Below are 22746 nucleotides of genomic sequence, written 5' to 3' on the forward strand. Positions count from 1 at the left end.
ACAGAAAATACTGTGGTGTTGTAAACAACTAATTTCGAGACTTCCGTAGAAATACACCTTTTTGAATAACCCTGATAATTTATGAAAAAGTGGTACAACAAAAGTGTACAACAATTTTTCATTAACTATTAGAACTATTATTGCAGTTTTGTTCATGTTCGGTACCTATGAGTCAATTTAACCAGGAAAGATATACATCAAACATAATTTTCAGTACAAATTTCATATCTTTATTTTAAATTAATACATAAATAAATAAACAAATAATAACACACAAAATATGGCAATGAAGTTGAAATCTATCTTAACGGATTCTTTTAATATATATATTATTATAATGTACCGAAGTACATATGATATTTCCATGCAGATATTCTGCGTCATCATACGATGAAAGAGTACATTATAATATGTACTTCGGTACATTATAATAATATATATGATATGCGTAAATCACTTCGTGATTTAAGACGGCACTTATTCTGTCGGATCCCGGCCAACCAGTCACTCATTACGAGTGCACCTCAGCACATGTGTGGACTTCGGTCCTAGGTTCATAGATATCTATGACGTAGTGCAGAGGGAGGCCACTAGAGGGAACCCAAGAGTTGGAACTTAAAACTGAGACGATTCTTCCGACGCCGGGGTGGAATCTGGTGTGGCTTAGTGGATAAAGCGTCAGCACGTACAGCTGAAAACCCGGGTTCGAATCCCAGCGCCGGAAAGAATTTTTCTCCGTTCCATTACTCTTTCATCGGATTCTTTTAATGTTTTTTTACATAAGATGAAATAATGAAATGATCAAAGCACCGTATTTCATCAAGTAATCGTCGCACCCTTATTTATAGACATACTGATCAGGACTTTAAAATTTCACTGCATAATCGTGGCATGGATATTTTGTTATCATGATCAAGAATTAATTAAAAATAACGTGCCGCCACTGCAACACAAAATACCATTATGAGCAAGGTCGAATGTGCGAAAAACAATAGTGGCCGCTGACGAAAGTGAATGGAGTAGAGGTGCGAGAAATTAGCACCAAGCCAATGGCCATAAATGCCTTCAGTTCAGTACAATATTGTTGCGTTTGTTGTTTACTTTTTTCTTAGGCCTAGACCAATCATTTTTCTGCAGACTAGTTCATTAGTCAGATAATAAAGATTCCATTATATCCAATGTACCAGTATATATGATTCAACAATACCGTGAATGTTTTAATCAATACAAGTGTCTTTAATTCAATAACACCATAGTAATTTTTATTTTATTAAGATATTATTCACGTTATGGTTAAAGCATCCCTTTCCTTCCTCTTCTATTACGAATCACGCAACTTGGCCCTACTTGCTCGCACCCTGTTACATGGAAGCTGATCACTGAAAGCTATTATTGGATTATTATTTGAAATTTTATTATGAAATTGGATTTAATTGTAATTTTTTTGGAGATTGTAATGGTGATTTTGGATCTAAAATATGTACACATCGCCCGTCGCTCTGCAACTTATTGTTACCATTTTAATTTATTCTTCACATAATGGTCACTCAAAAAAAAAAGGGGGGGGGCGATTATGCAATTAAATATGTTATTCCCATACCCCTAAAATTCTGAGAAATTAAGTATTACAGCAAAATCTCTCATATCCGGGAATACCAAAATAACAGCACTTTTGGCTAGGCCAAAAAAAAGTCATTCATGTGAAAGGGAAGAGTCGGATGAAGATTATGAGTGGTTTTCGTGGATCGCACATGCCACATATTGTGTTTACTCTTTACATTTTTCACGCGTGAAAACAGACAGAAAACCCTGTTATGTCTTCACATTGTTCACACGTGAAAACATAGACAGAAAACCCTGTTATGTTCCTAAGGTAGATCGGGTAGTGTCAGTAAGTTGCCACTTGGGCCTTGCAAACATTGCGCAGAGACGATATCTTTAAATTTATCACTTGAACTCGCCTGTTTCGAAGGAGTGTTCAAATAGGAAAGTGTGAAATTCTCCATTCTACAGTGCGTAAAAGTTTCATTCGTGCGATAGCATCATGGCTACTACCACCAAGAGCAAGAGAAACATCCTCACACTGAAGTAAAAGCTTGAATTATTCAAGAAAATGGAGAGGAGTTAGTAGATGCAAATTAATGGGCGAATATAAAGTTGGAAGTTCAACTTTATACAATATAAAGAAATAAGGCAGTCAACTCTGGTTAGTCATAAAGTAACAATGAATTTACGAAAGTTGCAGAAAATAGGAAAACTGTACATCAGTCCCACTGTGAAGAATTAGATCGTGTCCTATATGAATGGTTTGCAATTAAAATATCTTAGGGAATGTGTATTTCTGGGCTGATGCTACACGAAAAAGCCAAGGAATTGTATCAGAAAATGAAACTGCAAGGTGAGTGTGGATTTTCCGTTGGGTGGCTTAACAGATTCAAAGAGAGACATGGCCTCTGAAAACTAGATGTGTCCGGTAAACAAAGAAGTGTCCACAGATCAGTTTATCAATCAGTTCCAGAAAATTGTGTCTGAGAGTAATGTTAATGCGGAACAAATACATAACTCAGACAAGACTGATTTATTTTGAAGGTGTCTCCCTACAACAACCCTAGCATGTGCAACAGAAACCTCACCTAAGGGATTCAAACAAAACAAAGATCGTTCAGTGAATTTTCGAACCGAAAATTAGTGTATTTTTGTGTTCAGTGATGTGTTTTAATAAAGAAAATCCACACAGTTTTATATTATTTAGTTATGATCAAGTGACAGAAATAAGCTACATATGGCTGCAGTTTCAACAGGCTGGCATCATAAAATACGAACAGGTAACTTGTTAAAATACTTATCCGGCAAAATCTCATATCTGAAACTTGTCAGGTTCCATTGGTGCCGGTTAAGAGGGATTCTACTGTATATGAAAAATTATTTCTACTTTTCATTGCAAAATTTGTTAAGAATCTGTAAAAATCTCCACAATACACAAAATAAGCAAAATACAGTCATTAACCTCAGCAAATGAGTGTGACATTGCTACAAGATTAGATCTATTGTTACATTTATTACACTTTTGAAAACAAGTTTCATAAATAGAAAAATGATATCAGAAATTGATTACAATATAAGTACAGCTAATTTCATGTGAATTTGTAAACTATGCAATATATTAGTGAAGTCAAATGTTTTTTTTGGAATATACTGTTTATTTTTTTCACGTGTTTAAACTAAGTTATCTTTCAATTTGAGAAAAATTCGTTCCGGCACCGGGAATCGAACTCAGGATCTCTCAGCTGTGTGCACCGAGCATGAGACCTCATAATATGAAAAAAAAAAAAGTGTGTATAATATATATATATATATATATATATATATATATATATGTGTGTGTGTATGTATGTATAAAACTAGGTTACCTTGTTGACTAGTTTTAAAACGTGAAAGAAATAAACTGGTGTTACAAACTTTCAGGGATGATGGGGAAGGACACATGTATCAATTTGAGATAAGGAACCATGGTCCAGAAATGACTGAGTCGAAAGTTATAAGCAAAAATAGTTGTGTGGAAATGGAATTGTAATTTCGCACCACGTGCCCTCCTTCCCTTAACCTTTGGAACAGTCGTGGAAAGATGGTATGGGCCAGATGTCTCCTACATGGGTACTTGGCCTGATACAATCTGTGAGCTTGTCTACTGTTCCCATTGGCTCATCCATATTCGAAAATCAGGTCTGCATATTCCGCTCTCGTGTACTCCTCCATTTCACTAGGACTGATCGACTGGACACTGCAATTTGTACACATACATTGCTGTCTACAGATGTGCATATCAGGACCGACCGTGTCTGTTACACATTACGCTATCTGCATTGCTTTAGTGTAGTTTCCTGTCCCCACCCCTCAGACAGCGCACTGAATGGAATACTGTAAGTAGACAACGTAAACATCAGATGAATACAGTATGTGTAAGATGTACAGATAAATACACATAAATAAGGTGTATAGAGGAATAAAATTATTTCATTTCCACACAACTATTTTTGCTTGTAACTTTCGACTCAGTCATTTCCGGATCAGGGTTCCTTATCTCAAATTGATACATGTGCCCTTCCCCATTATCCCTGAAAGTTTGTAACACTAGCCCAGAAACATCCTGTATATTCCAAAGTGATATAGTGTTAAAAGTTGTGTAATCAAGATGTATAATCAAATAGCCTATCTTATCTTTGGGATTATAAATAATGCCTTTTCTTATGGAACCCAGAAAACGAAAATTTATCTTATTTGAGCATATAATAAATGGTTCAAGAATAGAAATAAACAGTAACATTATTTGCAAAATGACAAAGAAACTGAATTGTTCTGTATCACATAAAATGTAAAATAATAAAAAATGTTTCAATTTCTTAACACTTCTTTTTTACTCAACAATGAAAGACAAGCTTTCTGACATTTAATATTCGGAATTGTTGTTCTTGTTATCAAATGCTTGGCTCTGGCAATGAAGCCATTAGCTCTCCCGCTCTCCAGTATCTCTCCGTAATGGATCCAGCAAGTAGTGCTTCACAAGTTTGAAATGTTCTTCAGCCATTTCCTCTTCTTTGTTGCAAAGAGGATAATTTGGATTTGTATAGATACCTAATTTGTTTAGATGTTTTGCTAAATAATCATGTTCCGTAATTAGTCTAAATTTTGTTACTGCCATTTTATGGGATGTTTGTGGAATGATTTCTGGTTTATTGAGTAAAATATTCCATTTTTTATCCTTAGCTTGTGTACAAATTCTGTATATTTGTCTTCATATTTATTTTTAATTAGACTTTTTAAATTAAATTCTTAGTTTTATTTGGAATTAATTTGGAGTCTTTTTTTGCAAGAAGATCAGCAATTTCGTTGCCAGCAATTCTACAATGTGCAGGTATCCACTGCAAGTGGACTTTTTTCTGTAACTTGTGAAGTTGTTGGATAATATTCTGGCATTCCTGAATTTGGATTGAAATAATTTTATGTGAGTATGACAGTTTTTTTTTTTAAATTTGTCTATCCTACATAAAAGCTGTTGTAACACAATAGGAATGGCAGTTATTTCTGCATTAAAATTTGCCGTATGATATCCAACTGGTTGATAAAATTAGAATAATTTACATGTAGCTCCTGATTCTGAATTACTATTAGCTCTAGACCCATCTGTGTATATGTGTAACCATTCTTCTGGTAGGTACCTGTTATTCACAGCTTCCAATGCTAGAGCCTTCAATACAGGTTTCAATGTTTCAGATTTTGTAACTGATTCTTTTAATTCCAGTTGGGTGTTAATTGGTTGAAAGGTTAAAGGATTTTTTTCTGACCATAGTATTTTCTTTAGATTGAGAAAGATTGTTCTCTGTTTTTATGTTTGTAACTTTTGATAGGACATATCTTTGAAAAATATTGGAGTGCAAGAGGTCAAATGACTTTATTGTCAAACGCCTGGCATTAGAAAACAACAACTTTTGATAGGAAGCTTTCTTGCGTTTTTAAACTAGCTGGTTGTAATTGTCGTTTTCTCCACTTTGTTGTTGGTAATCTTAGCATTTTTTTATGTTAAATTAACGATTGTTCTTCTAGTGTCAGACGTACTGGGGGGTTTTGAGTTAAGATTTACATTGCTGTTATTGGAGATGATTTTGCTGCTACAGTTATCAGCTTTAGAGCCTGGGTTTGGTATACTTTTAATCTGTTTAAGTTTGAATGAGTTGCTGTAATTACTGCCTCCCCATTATAGAGAAGAATTGGCTTGATAAATATTTTGTAAGTTGAGTTTAAGGTCTGTTGATTACTACCCCACTTTGCACCAGCTAATCTTTTTAAGATTAAAAATCTTTTGGTGGCTTTATTTGTTATTGCGTCAATGTGATTTTTCCATGATAGTTTTGAATCAAGAATAATTCCAAGGTATTTTGTTTGATTTGTTTGTTTTAGGTTTGATTTACTGTATTGTAGATTTAGTTTTGGTATCTTTTTCTTTAAGTGAATATTTGGATTGTTGTCTTTTTGGGTATTAACAGTCATCAAATTGCTGTTATTCCAACTTTCTAATAAATTTAGAGCATTTTGCATTAAAACCCTGGATTTATTTAATTGTGACGAAGATGTCCACATAATCATGTCGTCTGTAAAAAGAGCTGCCTTCACATGTGTTTGATACAGCTATGGGAAGATTGTTATAAAAATATTAAACAGGGTTGTACTCAAAACTGCTCCTTGTGGGAGACCCATTTTTATCTGTCGGAATTTGGAAATATAATTATTGTATTTTGTAGCACAGAAGCATTGGGAGAGAATGTGAGTGATCCAGTTTAACATATTATTTTGAATGCCAAGCTTTATTAATTTTTCAAGTAATTTATATCTCCATATTGAATCATTGCTTTCTCAAAATCAATGAGGGTTGCTGAAGTATCTTGCTTTTTGTTGAAAGCTTTTTTGTAACATCTTGAGATAGATGAATTACATTTTCTTTTGTGGATAAGTGTTGTCTGAATCCTGTTTGTGCTGTTGTTAATAAATTATTATTTTCTAAAAACCAATTTAGCCTTGTCAAAATCATACTTTTGCTGTTTTTGCAATAATGCTTGTTAAAGAAGTTGGTCTGTAATTATTAATATCATCAGCTGTTTTGTCCTTTTTGAGAAGAGGGATAATAATTGCTTTTTTCCACTCTGCAGGTACACTGGTGGTCCATGATAGGTTAAATAGTTTTAGTAATGTTCCCCCCCCCCCTTTGCCCAAGGTGCTTAAAAAATTCAGCTCATATTTTATTTCGTCCAGGAGATTCGTTATCTTTCAACTCCTGAATAGCAAAATTTAGCTCCCCTATAGTGAAGTCTTGGCTAAATATATCATTTGTTTTGTTTTATCTTCTTTGTTTCTTAAAGGCTTTAAAATCCTTTTTTATTCTTCTTTGCTTCTTTTTAGCTTCAGGGGGGGAGTTTATGAAGAGAACTGTAGTGTTTGTTGAATGCTTCAGCAATGGATTTGCTGGAGATAAGTATTTTCCCATTACATTTGAGTGGTTCTTTTTTTGTTTCTCTCTGACATGTTATTTTATTTACATAATTGTACACTTTTCTGGCATCTTTTCTATAGTCAGCTTTCTCAACGAATTCACTAAAGGCTTTTTCCTTAGCTGCATGAATTTCTTTTTTAAACAGAGCTGCTTTTCTTCGCCTTCTTGTGTATCCTTCGGGCAGTTGGATGTTTCCGCTTTCTTTTTTGCTATATCCCTATCTTCTTTTAACATGGATAGTTCTTTTACCAAAAGGGTTTATAGTGCTTCATTTTCCCGCGAGGAATCCATTTTTTGCTGCTTCAAGAATTATATTCGTGATGATTTTGTAGAGTTTGTTCGTTGATATTTCTTCATGAATTAGGTCTAGCTTTTGTTCAGTTTCTTCTGTAAATTTTGTCCAATTAGCTTTTTTGAAATTCCAAGAGTACCTCGTTTTTGGTTCAATGTCAGTTTTAATGTCTTGATGTAGTATGGAAGCAATAACTGCTGTACGTCCTGAGCCTGGATCTTCAATGATTTCGCGTGAAGTTTTATGTTTTTAAATCTGATGATACAAGTAGGAGATCTAGATTTGTACACTGACCATTGTAATGTAAGTATGTGGGACAGTCATCATTCTTGTAAATAAGCTCCAGAGTGCTTGAATTTATTGAATCTTCTATTTTTTGCCACTTGCATTATAATCTCTGTATCCCCATTTTGGGGGGTGGCCATTAGAAACTCCAATCTGGATCGTTTTTGGATGGATATTTATTATGTCCAGGCAAGGATTGTTATTTAGTGGATTACATATTCCATAAATTTTGTAATGTAGATTTCCATTCCAGATTTCAATATTGATTATTTATATTTTATCATCTTGCTGCATTTCTTTGACAATTTCAAATTGTGCTAAAATATTTGTTTTGACTCATGTTAGAATAACACTAGCTATCTGTCTTGTCTTGGGGAGAATATGTATATTAAATCCTGACATTTGGAAATATTTTTACTCAGCTTTTTGTATAGTAAATATATTTATCTCTTTTTCTTCTATGATTTTGTGTAGCACGGCTTTTTCTACTCTGTGAAAGCCCTCCTGCATTCCATTGGAGAATTTTTAAGGTGTTGTTCTTAGATTCCTAGAATCATCGTCTTCCTGCAGATGTCCCCAACCAGAGATCCGAAAGGAGGACTTTTTTAACTCTGGAAAATTTATCTGACGGAACTGTCATAATCTTTTGAGCATATATATAACCGTTCTTTAAGTGGGCACCAGTTTCTATGGTGGTTACATCATCACTCATTCAAAACCCCCACTATGAGTGGAGGACTGCACCTGTCGTCGGTCAACAGATATTTAGAGTTTAATGTGTGTTCTTGTCTGTCAAGTTGGACGTTCTTTTGCAGTCAGTTCTGGTCTTGATCACATATAACAGATTGGTCAGTCTAATGGACTTTCAAGGCAATCAGTTTTATCAATTTCACTATGCTGCCATCTAGCGATTGCAAAACAAATCACGTTACAACCCTTATGGAACTGCATGGAGCAACTGTACTTCCATCTAGCGGTCGTTAGCAAAAAATGCCTTCACGACAGTGGAGGCTCTTGTGGTTGTTCTCATTTTATGTTGCCATTTCATAACATGGGAACAGATAACTGAGCCACAAGTTATCAGTTGAGAGTTGTCATAACTTGCAATATGGACTATTTGACCACTAAAATCTCATATAATTTAATTCCCAGGGATGTGATAATGTGTAGTAATTTCCTGTTATTGTTTGTAATGATAATGAAGACATTAGCAAATATCATTTAAAAATGAATCAATAAGGCAGTGTTACTCAAACATTTTCCACTGTGGAACCCATTTTAATCTACAGTGTAACTACAGTACCCTGCAGTAATTTTTTTTGTTCTGCTGTTATTACTATATGAGCATCATCATTATCATTATCATCACAAAGGTGACACATACCTTCTCATATATTACACTTTTTTTTCTTCAGACCCAATAAAAATGTTGTTGTTGTTCTCTAATGCCAGGCGTTTGACAATAAAGTCATTTGACCTCTTGCACTCCAATACTTTTCAAAGATATTATCATGGCAAGCCACTGAAGCACAGATTTTGAGGTGTTCCGAATCCATTTCTTGGTTTGAGTTGCACAATGGACAGTTAGGGGACTGATATATTCCAATTCTATGCAGGTGTTTGGCCAAACAATCATGGCCTGTTGCCAATCTAAATGCAGCTACAGACGATTTTCGTGGTAAATCGGGAATTAACTGTGGATTTTGATGCAGAGAGTTCCATTTTTTCCCTTGCGATTGTGTTATCAAATTTTGTTTGTTGAAGTCTAAGTATGTACATTTAATAAATCTTTTTACAGAGTACATAGATTTAGTAACAGGTCTGTAAGTAGCAGTGCTGCCCTTCTTTGCTAAAGCATCCGCATTCTCGTTTCCCAGGATTCCACAATGGGATGGTATCCATTGGAATACAATTCTTTTATTGAGTGATATTAATTGAGAGAGCATTTTAGTTATTTCTGCTGTTTGAGATGAAGGTGTGTATTTAGAGACTATTGATAGAATAGCTACTTTGGAGTCTGACAATATAACTGCATTTTTAAAATTACTGCTGTGACATAGAAGATTCCTGAGACATTCACTTATTGCAATGATTTCTCCATCAAAACTTGTTGTTCCATATCCAAGAGATCTATAAAGTGAGAAGAGACAGCACGTAACACCTGCACCGGCACCTTGTTCTCTGGAGATCAAGGATCCGTCGGTGTATAAATGAAGCCAGTTTTGTGGAGGGTATCTAATATTAATTGTCTCTAAAGACAATTGTTTTAGTATTTCAGTGTTTACTTCTGATTTCAGTATTTCTTCTGTTAAATTTAGATTATATGCCATATTTAATAGAGTTAAAGGGTTTGGTTTAATTTGTAGGTTTTCATTAAAAATTCGGGATATTGAAAATGGATAAAAGTACAGACTTGGCTTTTTTCCCCAAGATGTTTAAAAAATTCGGAATGAATGTTATCAGGGCCAGGAGATTTCTTAGTTTTTAAATTTTGTAAAGCTAGATTTAATTCTTTGGAAGTAAAATTTTGATGAAATATTTCAGGTTTTGTACTAGTAATATTGTTTTTATTATTTTTATGTAATTCTCTTTTGATAAATTTGTCAGTTTTCTTGGTATTGGGATGTAATCTGTGAGAGTTTGAGTAGTGTTTATTAAATGCGTTTGCTATATCTCTACTATCTGTTAGTGTTTTGTTATTATGAATAATAGGTTGGCTAGTATTTTCCTGTGTATTGGAAATATTCTTCAGAAAGTTATATGTTTTAGCGCTATCGGTTCTGTAATTAATATTTTCAATAAATTTATTGAAACATTTCTTTTTTGCTGTTATGATTGCTTTTTTAAGAATGGCAGTCTTCTTCCTCCAATCTTGAGTATCTTCTGGTGTTTTGCTATGTTCTGCTTTGGTTCTTGCTTTATCTCTATCTTGTTTCAATAAATTCAGGTTTTCTGTCCAGAATGGGGTGTATTTTTTTGGTTTGCCTCGTGGAATGTGCTTTTTTGCAATTTTAAGAAGAGATTCACAGAAATATTTGTTCAGTCTATCTGAGTTTGTATTTTCCATTAGTGGTGTGTTGACCTTGAGGTGTTCATCGAGTTCTGTTGTAAATAGTTTCCAATTCGCTTTCTTAAAATTCCATGTTGTTTTGTTATTGTAGGGTTCTTTTCTTCGGTTTTGGTGGAGATGAATAGAAGCAATGATGACTCTATGGCCAGATCCAGGGTCTTCAATTATTTTTTTCTTGGTTTCGTGATGGATATCTGATGTTACTAGTAATAAGTCTGGATTTGTACCAGAACCAGAATAATAAATGAAAGTAAGGGGATCTTCTTTTCTGTAGACAAGTTCTGCGGTTGTAGTATTTAGGAGGTCCATGATCATTTTTCCAGGTTGGTTTACATTATCGTAGCCCCAAAGTTGGGAGTGGGCGTTAAAGTCACCAATTATGATAGTTTTAGGTTGTATATCAAACAAAGTTAGATCAAGGGGATTATTAGGTGGGTTATAGGCAATGTAGATTTTGAAATGTTGTTGATTTTTCCATACTTCAATTTTTATTAGTTCTAATTTGTCTTGATTATCCATTTCTTTTATGATTTGAAAATTTGTAATTAATTTCTTTGATGTACCTGCGAGAATTCCACTACTGATCTGTCTACCTTTGGCTGCAAAAGGGTATCTGTCGGATACAGGGGGGAAGAGCCATTAATCCTTCTCATTGAAGGCTTTAAGGAACCAACCTGGACAAATACCCAGTGTCCCATCCCTACCTTCTCTGGGGTGCAGCTGTTAGTAAGCATAATTTCACAAGCTGAACTAAAGAGAGGGGCTACTCATCAATTAGCACTGGTCAGCTTGATGAGTTAATGACTGAATTTGGTACAATTTTCCTCTAACCAATACCAAATTCCCTCTTTACCCTTTCCTATCCAGTCCTCTGACTGAACTCTTACTTTCTTCCACTCTGACGGCATTAGAGCATTCGAGGCCTAGGGGTTCATTTCCCTTTCCTTCCTCCTCTTTCTACTTTTCTGTTCCTAGTGCTGACCTGCTATGGCACTAAAATCGTCCTCCAGTGGCTTAAGGAGGGAAAGCTGGTGATCAACAAGTTCTCCCAGTTAGGTCCAGTGGACCCGTCGACCAACAGCAGGTGTGGTCCTCCAAACATTCTGGGGGTTGTGTGTGAATGAAGTAGCCACCAAAACGTTAAAATATGGTGTTCACTTAAATCGGCTACAACTTGCCATTTTTCACTCCAATATGAAATGAGTGCCATTAAGGTAAAATTATCCGGAGGTAAAATAGTCCCCCAATCGGATCTCCAGGCAGGGACTACTTTAATGGTACAGAATCAACCAATAAAAATGTATAAATGAATATACATCTTGATTAGACAACTTTTAACACTGTATCACTTCGGAATATGTATAAGAACACAACACACAACTCAATTTCAAAACACATACACTGTTTGACTCTACACTACGAACGCACCCAGCCAGGAAACAAGATCAACAACGACCAGTTCTGAAGATGACCGAAAATAGGTCGAAACATGTTAACAAGGTACGTTAAAATTTAACACAAGAAAGTTCTTATCATACATGTTCCGAAGTATAAATGAAGTTTTACTGTATTTTGTTCTTTCTAAAATCTCAACTGTATTCTACTGTTGTAGAGTATACTGCATTTAATGATGATAATATTGATCAACTCCAGTAAAACTTACCTCTGCACATGGCATTCTGCCAGAGAAATTTGCTGATGTGTAGCCATATGTAACATTAGCTATAAGTTTCAGACCTAGCTGTCGAGAATGGAGTACACGTTGTAGTGTTTTGTTGGATTTATGTTCCTTCATAGATTTTTTCACCTAAAAAGTTATAGAAAAATTGCTATGAAGCAAGAGCAATTATTATACAAGTACAAAATATATGCTGTATCACGTAACATTTAACTGAAGAAAAATAGTTATTTTCTTTAAATATCATATAAAAGTAGTTAACTACACAAGGTTCCCCATAAAGACTGCTGGATTTATACACATTTATAGTTATACAATTAGTATGGGTACTGGAGGCATGCAGCTGTAGTGAACACCAATCACAATACAACTCATTTCTTAAAAGAAACCCTAATTGAAGACTACAGTGAACTCTATGTTATCACTTATCAGCATCTTGTTGGATACATTACGAAGACTGACTGATAGTTTCAGAATATAAAAAGTTATAGTTATGTGCATATCTAGGAGCAAAACAACTCAAACAATTTACATGGCAAAAGTTATGGACATATCTAACATTTCATTACTATTTTACTAGCCATCGAGGCTTCTGTGTAATAAAAAGCACAGAATGTATTATGGTACACAAATTTTTCATCTGCCATGCAGAAGTGACAAGTGGCACACACAAGAGGAAACAAACAAGGAGGCTCGACATGTCAAATGAAACCACAGAGTGCATTTGAGAAGCATTCAGTGGAATCCAAGAAAATCTATTATTAAAGCAGACATTGTTGAACTGTACATCCTGAAATCTATTGCCTGCTAAGCTTTTCGAAAAGGTATCTTTAAAACCGCACTAACTGTAGGTAGTTCAGAAACTGTTTAATATAAAATAAATAGTTTAGATTTGAGTATATAAGGCAAGTAAAATGGTTGAAGAACAACATGATTTTTGAGCCACATTATCTTTACAGAAGTGAGAAAATTTAATTTACCTCGACATGTAAATTTACATCTTTGTGTCATTATTTGAGCCACAGGACCTTTCAGAAAATTTTTACGGGGAAGGGAGAAGGAATGCTTTCCTTAAAAATGAATTACTTTAAAAAATATCAGCATTCTTCTCAGGAAAACCTATATTTCTTTGATATTAGCAATATGTAGAAGCATGAAAATATAGTAATCGTAATCACGATAAAATAAGAAGGGTGCTTTTTGTTCTTTTTTCAGTTTTCTTTACATTTCATCACAATTGCAACCCTTCGAAACCAGTTCCATTACTGCGAATTAATGCTGTAAATACACATTACTGCGATAAATTGAATTTTCAACTAAATATGAACAATTTCAAAGAATGAATAACCTTTATTAAAATTTTAATTTGAATAAATTTTTCAGATTTTATTTCATTTTTCAGGACAGATTTTATTTCATTTTTGTGGAGTTTGGCATACCGTGAACTATGCATGCGCAATATTGACTTCTGCTTTCATCTGCTACAAAGCATATAACAGACAGTATAAACTCTGATACTCTCTGAGATGGACATGGATATTGTTCCATGTAGAGGTAAAGGGAAGCATCAGCTATTTGAAATATTTCAATTGTTGATTTCTCGGTTGCTATTGAATTTGAACATATGTTTATTCAATGTTACACTGTTATAGCAAAATGGGTTGTCCTCAACATAAAACTGTATAATTTTTTTTGTGCAGTTTCATGGTTTTTGTTTCTTTGTTTTTGCCTTCTTTTGGCAACATAATTTAAACTATAGTTATCTGACTGAACATTGTAACATTGGACATACTTATCATTTATAGGCTATCTCTCTTACTGTTATTTACCCCTCTCTAATATGTAGGCCTAAAATAGCAAAACAGGTTTTGGCTAATAAATGCTATTTCTTCAAATAATTAATGCCATAATTTCACACCACTAGCAATATCCAATAAAATACAGATTTTTTTTTGTCACAAAGATTTATTGTTATATATGTACTTAATTGTGTTAATAGAAATACATTGTGATTTTCAAGCAAACAAGTATGAATTTTAAGACATCACTTTGAGATAAAATAAAAAATTAGGGTACTTACCATTAATCTGGTTTCCAGAATTTCTTCGAGCATACGTGGTAGAATACCTTTCCTTACTCCTTCTTTTACAAATGCCACTCCACATGGTGATATGTTGATATTTTTTTCTAATTTTTTCAATTGTTCTGAAGGAACTTTCAACTGTGTACAACCAAACACAAATGGAGCTTGTCTAGAGAAAAAAGTAATACGACATCAGGTACAACGAAAAATGATTTTCATCTAGTGAAGATGGAGAAAATTGGATCAAGAACTTGCTGAAAGCTATGGACAAATATTTTGAAGCTATTGTCGTATTGGAACAAATGTTTAAACAGACTTAGGGATTATGTTGAAAAATGAGTAAGAAATATTGTATTAACGCCATCTTGATACATAATGATAAGAAATACAAATAAACCTTTCACTTCACATTTCTACATAAACCGGTATCTTAATTTTGAAACATCAATTGTACAAGCAGCTTCATTAAAAGTAAAGCTAGGGAAAAGGATGAAACAGTGAAAGGAAAAATTATTACATTATTAGTGATTTTTGGTATTTGCTGCTTTAGCCAATTACCTTCTTAAGACTATGGATCTGTGAAATTTCTACATTTTTACATCAATTAATCTGAAACTTTTACAATGTGGACACGCAATACACAAATTTTCACTCTGATATTTTAATCAGCTTACTTATAATTAATTTTTGTTGCTTTCTTTTCTTTTTTTAAATACTGAATTATAATTGTTCCAATTTTCAAAGTTTACATGATTTTTCTTTATATTTATATTTAATTTATGCCTGATAGATGTATGTAAAATACGACACATGCTTTTCATATTTATCCAATTACTTTTTGAGAAAAAAATATTTACCCTTTTAGTTGCTAATTTTTTAAAACTTATCACATCCTTAACACATGGTGATATGAATACTTTCAATAACAGAAAAAAACACATGTGTCCATTTACTTCACATGTTTTTGTGGAATTCTGTGCAAAATTTCTCTGAGATTGGAGAAAAACTGCATTCATTAGAGCATTTTGAATGTTACAATATGTTGAAAATTGAAAAATCGAGAAAACGAGTATGAAAGTACAGCATGTATATATTATTATATACTATCAATATCCTTCCTTCCTACACAGATCTACTACACACATTTTTCTCCTACATAACAGTGCGAAATATGAACTGAATGAAATGTAAAATTAGTCAGAATGAAGAACAAAGCTGAGTGTCAGTTCAAAGGGCTGCAGCTCAATGCATGCACTGGTCCCTTTAAATTGTCATAGGGCCAAAATAAGTACAGATTTAGAAAACTGATTTTTTTTTCTCTTGCCAATCAATAGCACAGTGCTTCCTAGAGACACAAAAGCTGGCCAAAAATGTTGATTTCATTTTTAGTTTTATAGTGTTTATTGTAGTTCCTCTCATTCCTTATCATCTGGCACTCATAAAACTATCACTCTCTTAGTAGAACTTTCTTTAATCATTTGTTACTGAGCCTGTAAAGTGAGTGGATGAAGTGTCGTGGTTTCAGTGTTGTGGTTGCGTATTTTTCATAAGAAATTCAAATATTGTTTTTGTTCACTTGTTGTGAATTAAAAAGTAAGTATTATTATTGATGTGTAATACTAAGTTTTGGCATTTATATATTATAGCTATAATAGAAATGATATGGATGAAATGCAAATACAAACTGCTCAGCCATTTATACTCGAACCCACACTTTCTGAAGTCTGAAGAAAAGCTGAAAAATTACAAGTCTCCAGGTACAGACAAAATTCCAGCAGAATTAATACAAGAGGGTGGAAGAGCATTATCTAGAGAAATTTATAACCTTGTCCTTACTATTTGAGAAAAGAAAATTGTACCAGAACAATGGAAGGAGTCCATAATTGTACTCAAAAAGGGGGACAAGACTAACTGTAGTAACTTACGAGAAATATCACTTTTGTTGACGTTGTACAAAATTTTGTCCAATGTTCTTTTGAGAAGATTAACTCCATATGTAGATGAAATTATTGGGGATCATCAGTGTGGTTTCAGGTGTAATAGATCGACTATTGATCAAATTTTTTATATTCGACTGATATTGGAGAAAAAATGAGAGTACGTCAGTTAAGAGAGAAGTTTTATATGATATTCTTATTGAATTTGATATTCCCAAGAAACCAGTTCGATTAATTAAAATGTGTCTCAGTGAAACGTACAGCAGAGTCTGTATAGGCCAGTTTCTGTCAAATGCTTTTCCAATTCACTGCAGGCTAAAGCAATGAGATGCACTATCACTTTTACTTTTTAACTTTGCTCTAGAATATGTCATTAGGAAAGTCCAGGATAACAGAGAGGGTTTAGAAGTGAATAGGTTACATCAGCTCCTTGTTTATGCAGATGACGTGATTAAATTAGGAGAAAATCCACGAACTATTAGCGAAAACATGGGATTTTACTTGAAGCAAGTAAAGAGATAGGTTTGGCAGTAAATCCCGAAAAGACAAACTATATGATTATGTCTCGTGACCAGAATATTGTACAAAATGGAAATATAAAAATTGGAAGTTTATTCTTTGAAGAAGTGGAAAAATTCAAATATTTTGCAGCAACAGTAAAAAATATAAAGGATATTTGGAAGGAAATTATACACAGAATGAATATGGGAAATGCGTGCTATTATTCGGTTGAGAAGCTTTTATCATCCAGTGTGCTTTCAAAAAATCTGAAAGTTAGAATTTATAAAACAATTTACTGGTTCTTCTGTATGGTTGTGAAACTTGGAGAGAGGAACAGAGGTTAAGAGTGTTTGAGAATAAGGTGCTTAAGAAAATATTTGGAGCTAAGAGGGATGAAAATTCAGGAAAATGGAGAAAGTTACACAACGCAGAACTGCATACACTTTATTCTTCACCTGACATAATTAGGGACATTAAATCGAGACGTTTGAGATGGGCAGGGCATGTAGCACGCATGGGCGAATCCAGAAATGCATATAGAGTGTTAGTTGGAAGGTCGGAAGGAATAAGATCTTTGGGGAGGCCGAGACATAGATGGGATATGATGGTAGGGACTGGATTAATCTTGCTGAGGATAGGAACCGATGATGGGCTTATGTGAGGGCGACAATGAACCTAGAGGTTCCTTAAAAGGCGTAAGTAAGTATACATTATAGCTATTTTGAACTACTTTAGTATTCTATGTGTCTGAGGATATATTATTATAGAATGTATAATTGTAGTTTGAGATTTTGGAGTTTATTCTTTATATAGACCTGCAAAAATTGCCCAACGTTGGCTGGTATTAATTATTAACTGATGTGTTGCCTAACATGTTTACTTTATGGTCTTAAAGGGACAACTAGTCCATATTTTTCCAATTTGACAAAATTTAATAAAATTAATTTGATTGCGTAGTGAGAAAGTAACCTAATAAAATACGAATAATTTCAATATTAATTCATATTATATCTCTATTACATACTTACTTACTTATGGCTTTTAAGGAACCCAGAGGTTCATTGCTGCGCTCACATATGTCTGTCATCAGTCCCTATCATATGCAAGATTAATCCAGTCTCTATCATCAAATCTATTTTAATATTATATTCCCATCTACGTCTTGGCCTCTCCAAAGATCTTTTTCCCTTCGGCCTCCCAACTAACAATCTATATCCATTTCTGGATCCACCCATATGTGCTACATGCCCTGCTCATCTCAAATGTTTGGATTTAATGTTCCTAATTATGTCAGGTGAGGAATACAATGCGTGCAGTTCTGTGTTGTGTAACTTTCTCCATTCTCCTGTAACTTCATCCCTCTTAGCCACAAATATTTTTCTAAGAACTTTATTCTCAAACACCCTTAATCTCTGTTCCTCTCTCAAAGTTTGAGTCCAAGTTTCACAACCATAAAGAAGAACCAGTAATATAACTGTTTTATAAATTCTAACTTTCAGATTTTTTGACAGCAGACTAGATGACAAAAGCTTCTCAACCGAATAACAGGTATTTCCCACCACAAAGGAAAACATGTTTAAGTTGACTTAATTTGTTGAAATATATAGATATTTGTAAAACCTCACGGGTTACATAGTTTACTTTGGTTTCACAATGGAATGCCTTTGTTCGCAAAGGGAATTATACCTCAGGGCGCTGTCCGCAGCACAGCTTTATTCAATATTTATATAAATTCCTATTAGAGGAATCAAACATGAAAACAGCACTATTTGCAGAAGATATAGTTTTGTGGACTTCCGGATCTTACAGACATAGAGACAAAATTCAAAATTCTGCTCTTAAAGCTCTAAATCAACTACATGAATGGAATACATCAAATTTGATGACACTCAATTTAAGCAAAAGTAACTACCAAATATTTTCACTTGGTAAAAAAGAAAGAGAATTCAATATCCAATACAATGCCAACACCTTCCTAGGACTTATGAATCCAAATATCTTGGAGTTATTTTCGATAGTAAGTTAACATGGAGCAACCATTTGAAATACATTTCTGGAAAAGCTCGTAAAAGATTCTCCCTTCTAAAAAGACTAGCAGGAAAGAAATGGGGATGCTCTAGGAATACTTTAAACACTACATACAAAACGTTTATACAGCCAGTGCTGATATAGTGCGGAGAAATATTAATTACTTCACCTTTCATAAACGAAATAGAATATCTTCAAAACCAAGCTCTCAGACTCATTACTGGTGGAATCAAAACAACTCCAATAGATTCTATGAGATTCCTCACTAATATTAACAGCATCAAAATGGCAATAGAAGAAAAAGCACTGATTCAATATGAAAAACTTATCAGATTACCAGGAAACAATTGGCATTCATACAGTCCTCTCTGTAGAATGAAAACTCAAAAAAGTTTCATATCCATTGTTCAAGAATTAAAACAGAAAATCAATATACCGAATTTAAAAGAAAACTTACAAATTAAACCAAACTCTTTAACTCTATTAAATATAGGATATAATCTAAATTTAACAGAAGAAATACTGAAATCAGAAGTAAATACTGAAACAATTGTCTTTAGAGACAATTAATATTAGGTACCCTCCACAAAACTGGCTTCATTTATACACCAACAGATCCTTGATCTCCAGAGAACAAGGTGCCGGTGCAGGTGTTACGTGCTGTCTCTTCTCACTTTATAGATCTCTTGGATATGGAACAACAAGTTTTGATGGTGAAATCATTGCAATAAGTGAAAGTCTCAGGAATCTTCTATGCCACATCAATAAATTTAAGAATGCAGTTATATTGTCAGACTCCAAAGCAGCTATTCTATCAATAGTCTCTAAACACACACCTTCATCTCAAACAGCAGAAATAACTAAAATGCTCTCTCAATTAATATCACTCAATAAAAGAATTGTATTCCAATGGATACCATCCCATTGTGGAATCCTGGGAAATGAGAATGCGGATGCTTTAGCAAAGAAGGGCAACACTGCTACTTACAGACCTGTTACTAAATCTACGTATTACTCTGTGGAAAGATTTATTAAATCTACATACTTAGACTTCAACAAATAAAATTTGATAACACAATCGCAAGGGAAAAAATGGAACTCTCTGCATTAAAATCCACAGTTAATTCCCGATTTACCACGAAAATCGTCTGTAGCTGCATTTAGATTGGCAACAGGCCATGATTGTTTGGCCAAACACCTGCATAGAATTGGAATATATCAGTCCCCTAACTGCCCATTGTGCAACTCAAATCAAGAAATGGATTCGGAACACCTCAACATCTGTGCTTCAGTGGCTGGCCATGATAATATCTTTGAAAAATATTGGAGTGCAAGAGGTCAAATGACTTTATTGTCAAATGCCTGGCATTAGAAAACAACAACAACAACAAAGGGAATTATTTTAGATTTTGTAGAAAGAGAAGGACAGGCTTGAGTTGCAGAAAGATACTCTGTTTCGGTTTGTTATAGCAAAAGCTGATATAGAAAACTCCTCTCTGATCAGGTAAAATTAATACAAAGACATGTTTACCGGTTTCATGGTGAACTGTTTCGCAGGATCAATGAATCAAATAGAATGGTTGAAAGGTTCTTGAAAAACAATCAACAGTGGTTGAATAAAGACTGTGTGTGTGCAACTTCAAAGTTGTAAAACCTACTCAAGGGAAGAGAGAAAGATCACAGACAGAATTTGGAGAGAGCAGTACTAAGTTTAAACGCAGGAAAATTGAAGTGTTAAGGAAATCAGCACAAAATGTGGAAAGTTTAACTTTTGCAGCACAATTGAAACACTGTGGATCTGGTAATGAGGACAACGCAAAACTCTTAGAGGAGATGCTAAAAAGACCAACTGAAGATTCTGAAATAAGAAAATCTTGGAGGTTGACATCAAAGAACTGTTATGAAAAACTACAATGAGGAATAAGTGTTGGCACTTTTCCTGGATGCCGATTTTACAATGCACCAATATAATGTAATGAGACAGGAGTGAAAGGTCTAAATGCTGACATATACCCACCACATAAGGGAATCTTTGCTAAGAAAATGTGTTATCCTGAATCAGTTTGTCACAGAATCCTATGCAGATCTAGTGAACCATACCTTTTATCGCATTTTGAGATCACAAGAGCTAGTTATTAATATAAAAAAAGACAAACTTTTCATGTCTTACTATCAAAGTGGACAAATGACAGGAGAGAAACCCTCTCTGAGAATATTATTAACCTACTGAGTTCTGAAGAAAAGAGGGATTGACTTACAAGCATTCTCATTGCAACCTCTAGCGGAGAGGACAACTTCAGTGACAGTGAGTAACATATAAACATCAAACTACATTAAAAAGTAAGCAAACAGCACTGATTTATATTTGCTATGTTATTTTATTTCATATGATACAATCATCATCATCATCCAAACAAGTATAAGGCCCAAGGCCCATTACGGTCTCAGTGAGTCATTCTTGGTCAATCTTTTTTTTTTTTTTGGATAGCCTAAAGATCTCTTTCCTTGGGGATGGTACTGAAGCATGGCTTTTGGAAGTCTATTCCAATTCATTCATTGGACATGGTTTTTCCACTGCAACTGGTACTTGTTTATGAACTGTGAGTCTGGTTGAAAATGAAATTCTTGCATGATATACTCATTTCTTTTGTAGTCCAAGCGACTATATCCTAGTGTTGCTCTCATAAATTTCATTTCACAGGTCGTTATTCTGCTAATATCTGTACTTCTCATTGTCCATGCTTCACTTCCGTAACACAGTACAGGTCTAGCTAACGTTTTGTATAAAGATATTCTTGTGTGTTGTCATACTAGGGAAGGCTTCATAATTTTGTTAATTATTCCCATTGTTTTAATGTATTTGCAAATTTTAGAAGTTATATCTGTTTCACCAAAAAATGTTAAATTATAGCCAAGATACGTAAACTCATTTACTCTTTCTATTAATTTGTTGTTTAGGAAAATTTTGCTTGCAACTGGGTATTTCCCACGAAATCCCATGACTTTTGTTTTTTCAATATTGATTTCCAAGTCATATTTTCCGCTGATCATATTTAGATTATGCACTGAATACTGAAGCTCATCTTCATTGCATGCAACTAGGGCTAATTCATCAGCAAAGAGTAGACTATCAAACCGTAAATTTCGACTGATAGAGATTGAACCAATCTTTAATGATTTTGTTCATATATATGATCAAAAGTAATGGAGATAAGCTACAGCCCTGTCTTACTCCGCTATGAATTTGTTGCCTATCTGAAAGTCTGTTCTAACTGCTATCAAAGTTTTTTTGTAAATGTTATGAATGTTAATTAAAAGCTGTTGGGGGACATAATCACCTGCTAGCACCTGAAATAATTTATTTCGATTGACTCTATTGGAAGCTTGTTTAAAATCAATAAAAGCAATGTGTGTCTCTAAGTTGAATTGTTCTGTGTTTTTCAATTAGCAATTTCAATGAGAAATAACCATCAAAGCAAGACCTGTCTTTACGAAAATCGTTTTATTCTTCTCCAATGATACCTTCATAATGCTCATATAATTTGTTCTTGAGAATATTTGTATATATTTTGTATCCGGAGTTCAAAAAACTTATTCCTCTATAATTTTCCTTTAGTTTTGGATCCCTTTTTGCGATCACTGATTTAGTCCAGTTTTCTGGGATGTCTTGTCTATTCCAAAGCAGATTTAAGAATCTAAAAAATCTTATTAAAAAATTCAGACTAGAATACTTGAATAATTCTAAATTTATTCAATCTTCTCCTGGGGTTATGTGGTTCTTCAATTTATCTACAGTGTGTTTCAATTCATTAAAAGAAATATGTTCCTCT

The 22746-nt window shown here is 33.9% G+C and overlaps 1 protein-coding gene across 3 annotated transcripts in view; it reads right to left on the bottom strand.

Moving 5' to 3' along the window:
• PolZ1 (DNA polymerase zeta catalytic subunit) overlaps nucleotides 1-22746 on the bottom strand; it is a 303982-nt gene that overhangs the window by 89467 nt on the left and 191769 nt on the right. For all 3 annotated transcript variants that reach the window (XR_011333618.1, XM_069833727.1, XM_069833728.1), the window contains exons 21-22: nucleotides 14448-14619; nucleotides 12353-12496 (exon numbers count right to left, since the gene is read on the bottom strand). Coding sequence is in view for 2 of the 3 variants with exons in the window: in XM_069833727.1 (XP_069689828.1) it covers nucleotides 12353-12496; nucleotides 14448-14619 (316 nt within the window). In the remaining variant the exon portion in view is untranslated. The remainder of the gene's footprint in view (nucleotides 1-12352; nucleotides 12497-14447; nucleotides 14620-22746) is intronic.

This window comes from Periplaneta americana, chromosome 8 (genome assembly GCF_040183065.1).
Source record: "Periplaneta americana isolate PAMFEO1 chromosome 8, P.americana_PAMFEO1_priV1, whole genome shotgun sequence".
Lineage (NCBI taxonomy): Eukaryota > Metazoa > Arthropoda > Insecta > Blattodea > Blattidae > Periplaneta > Periplaneta americana.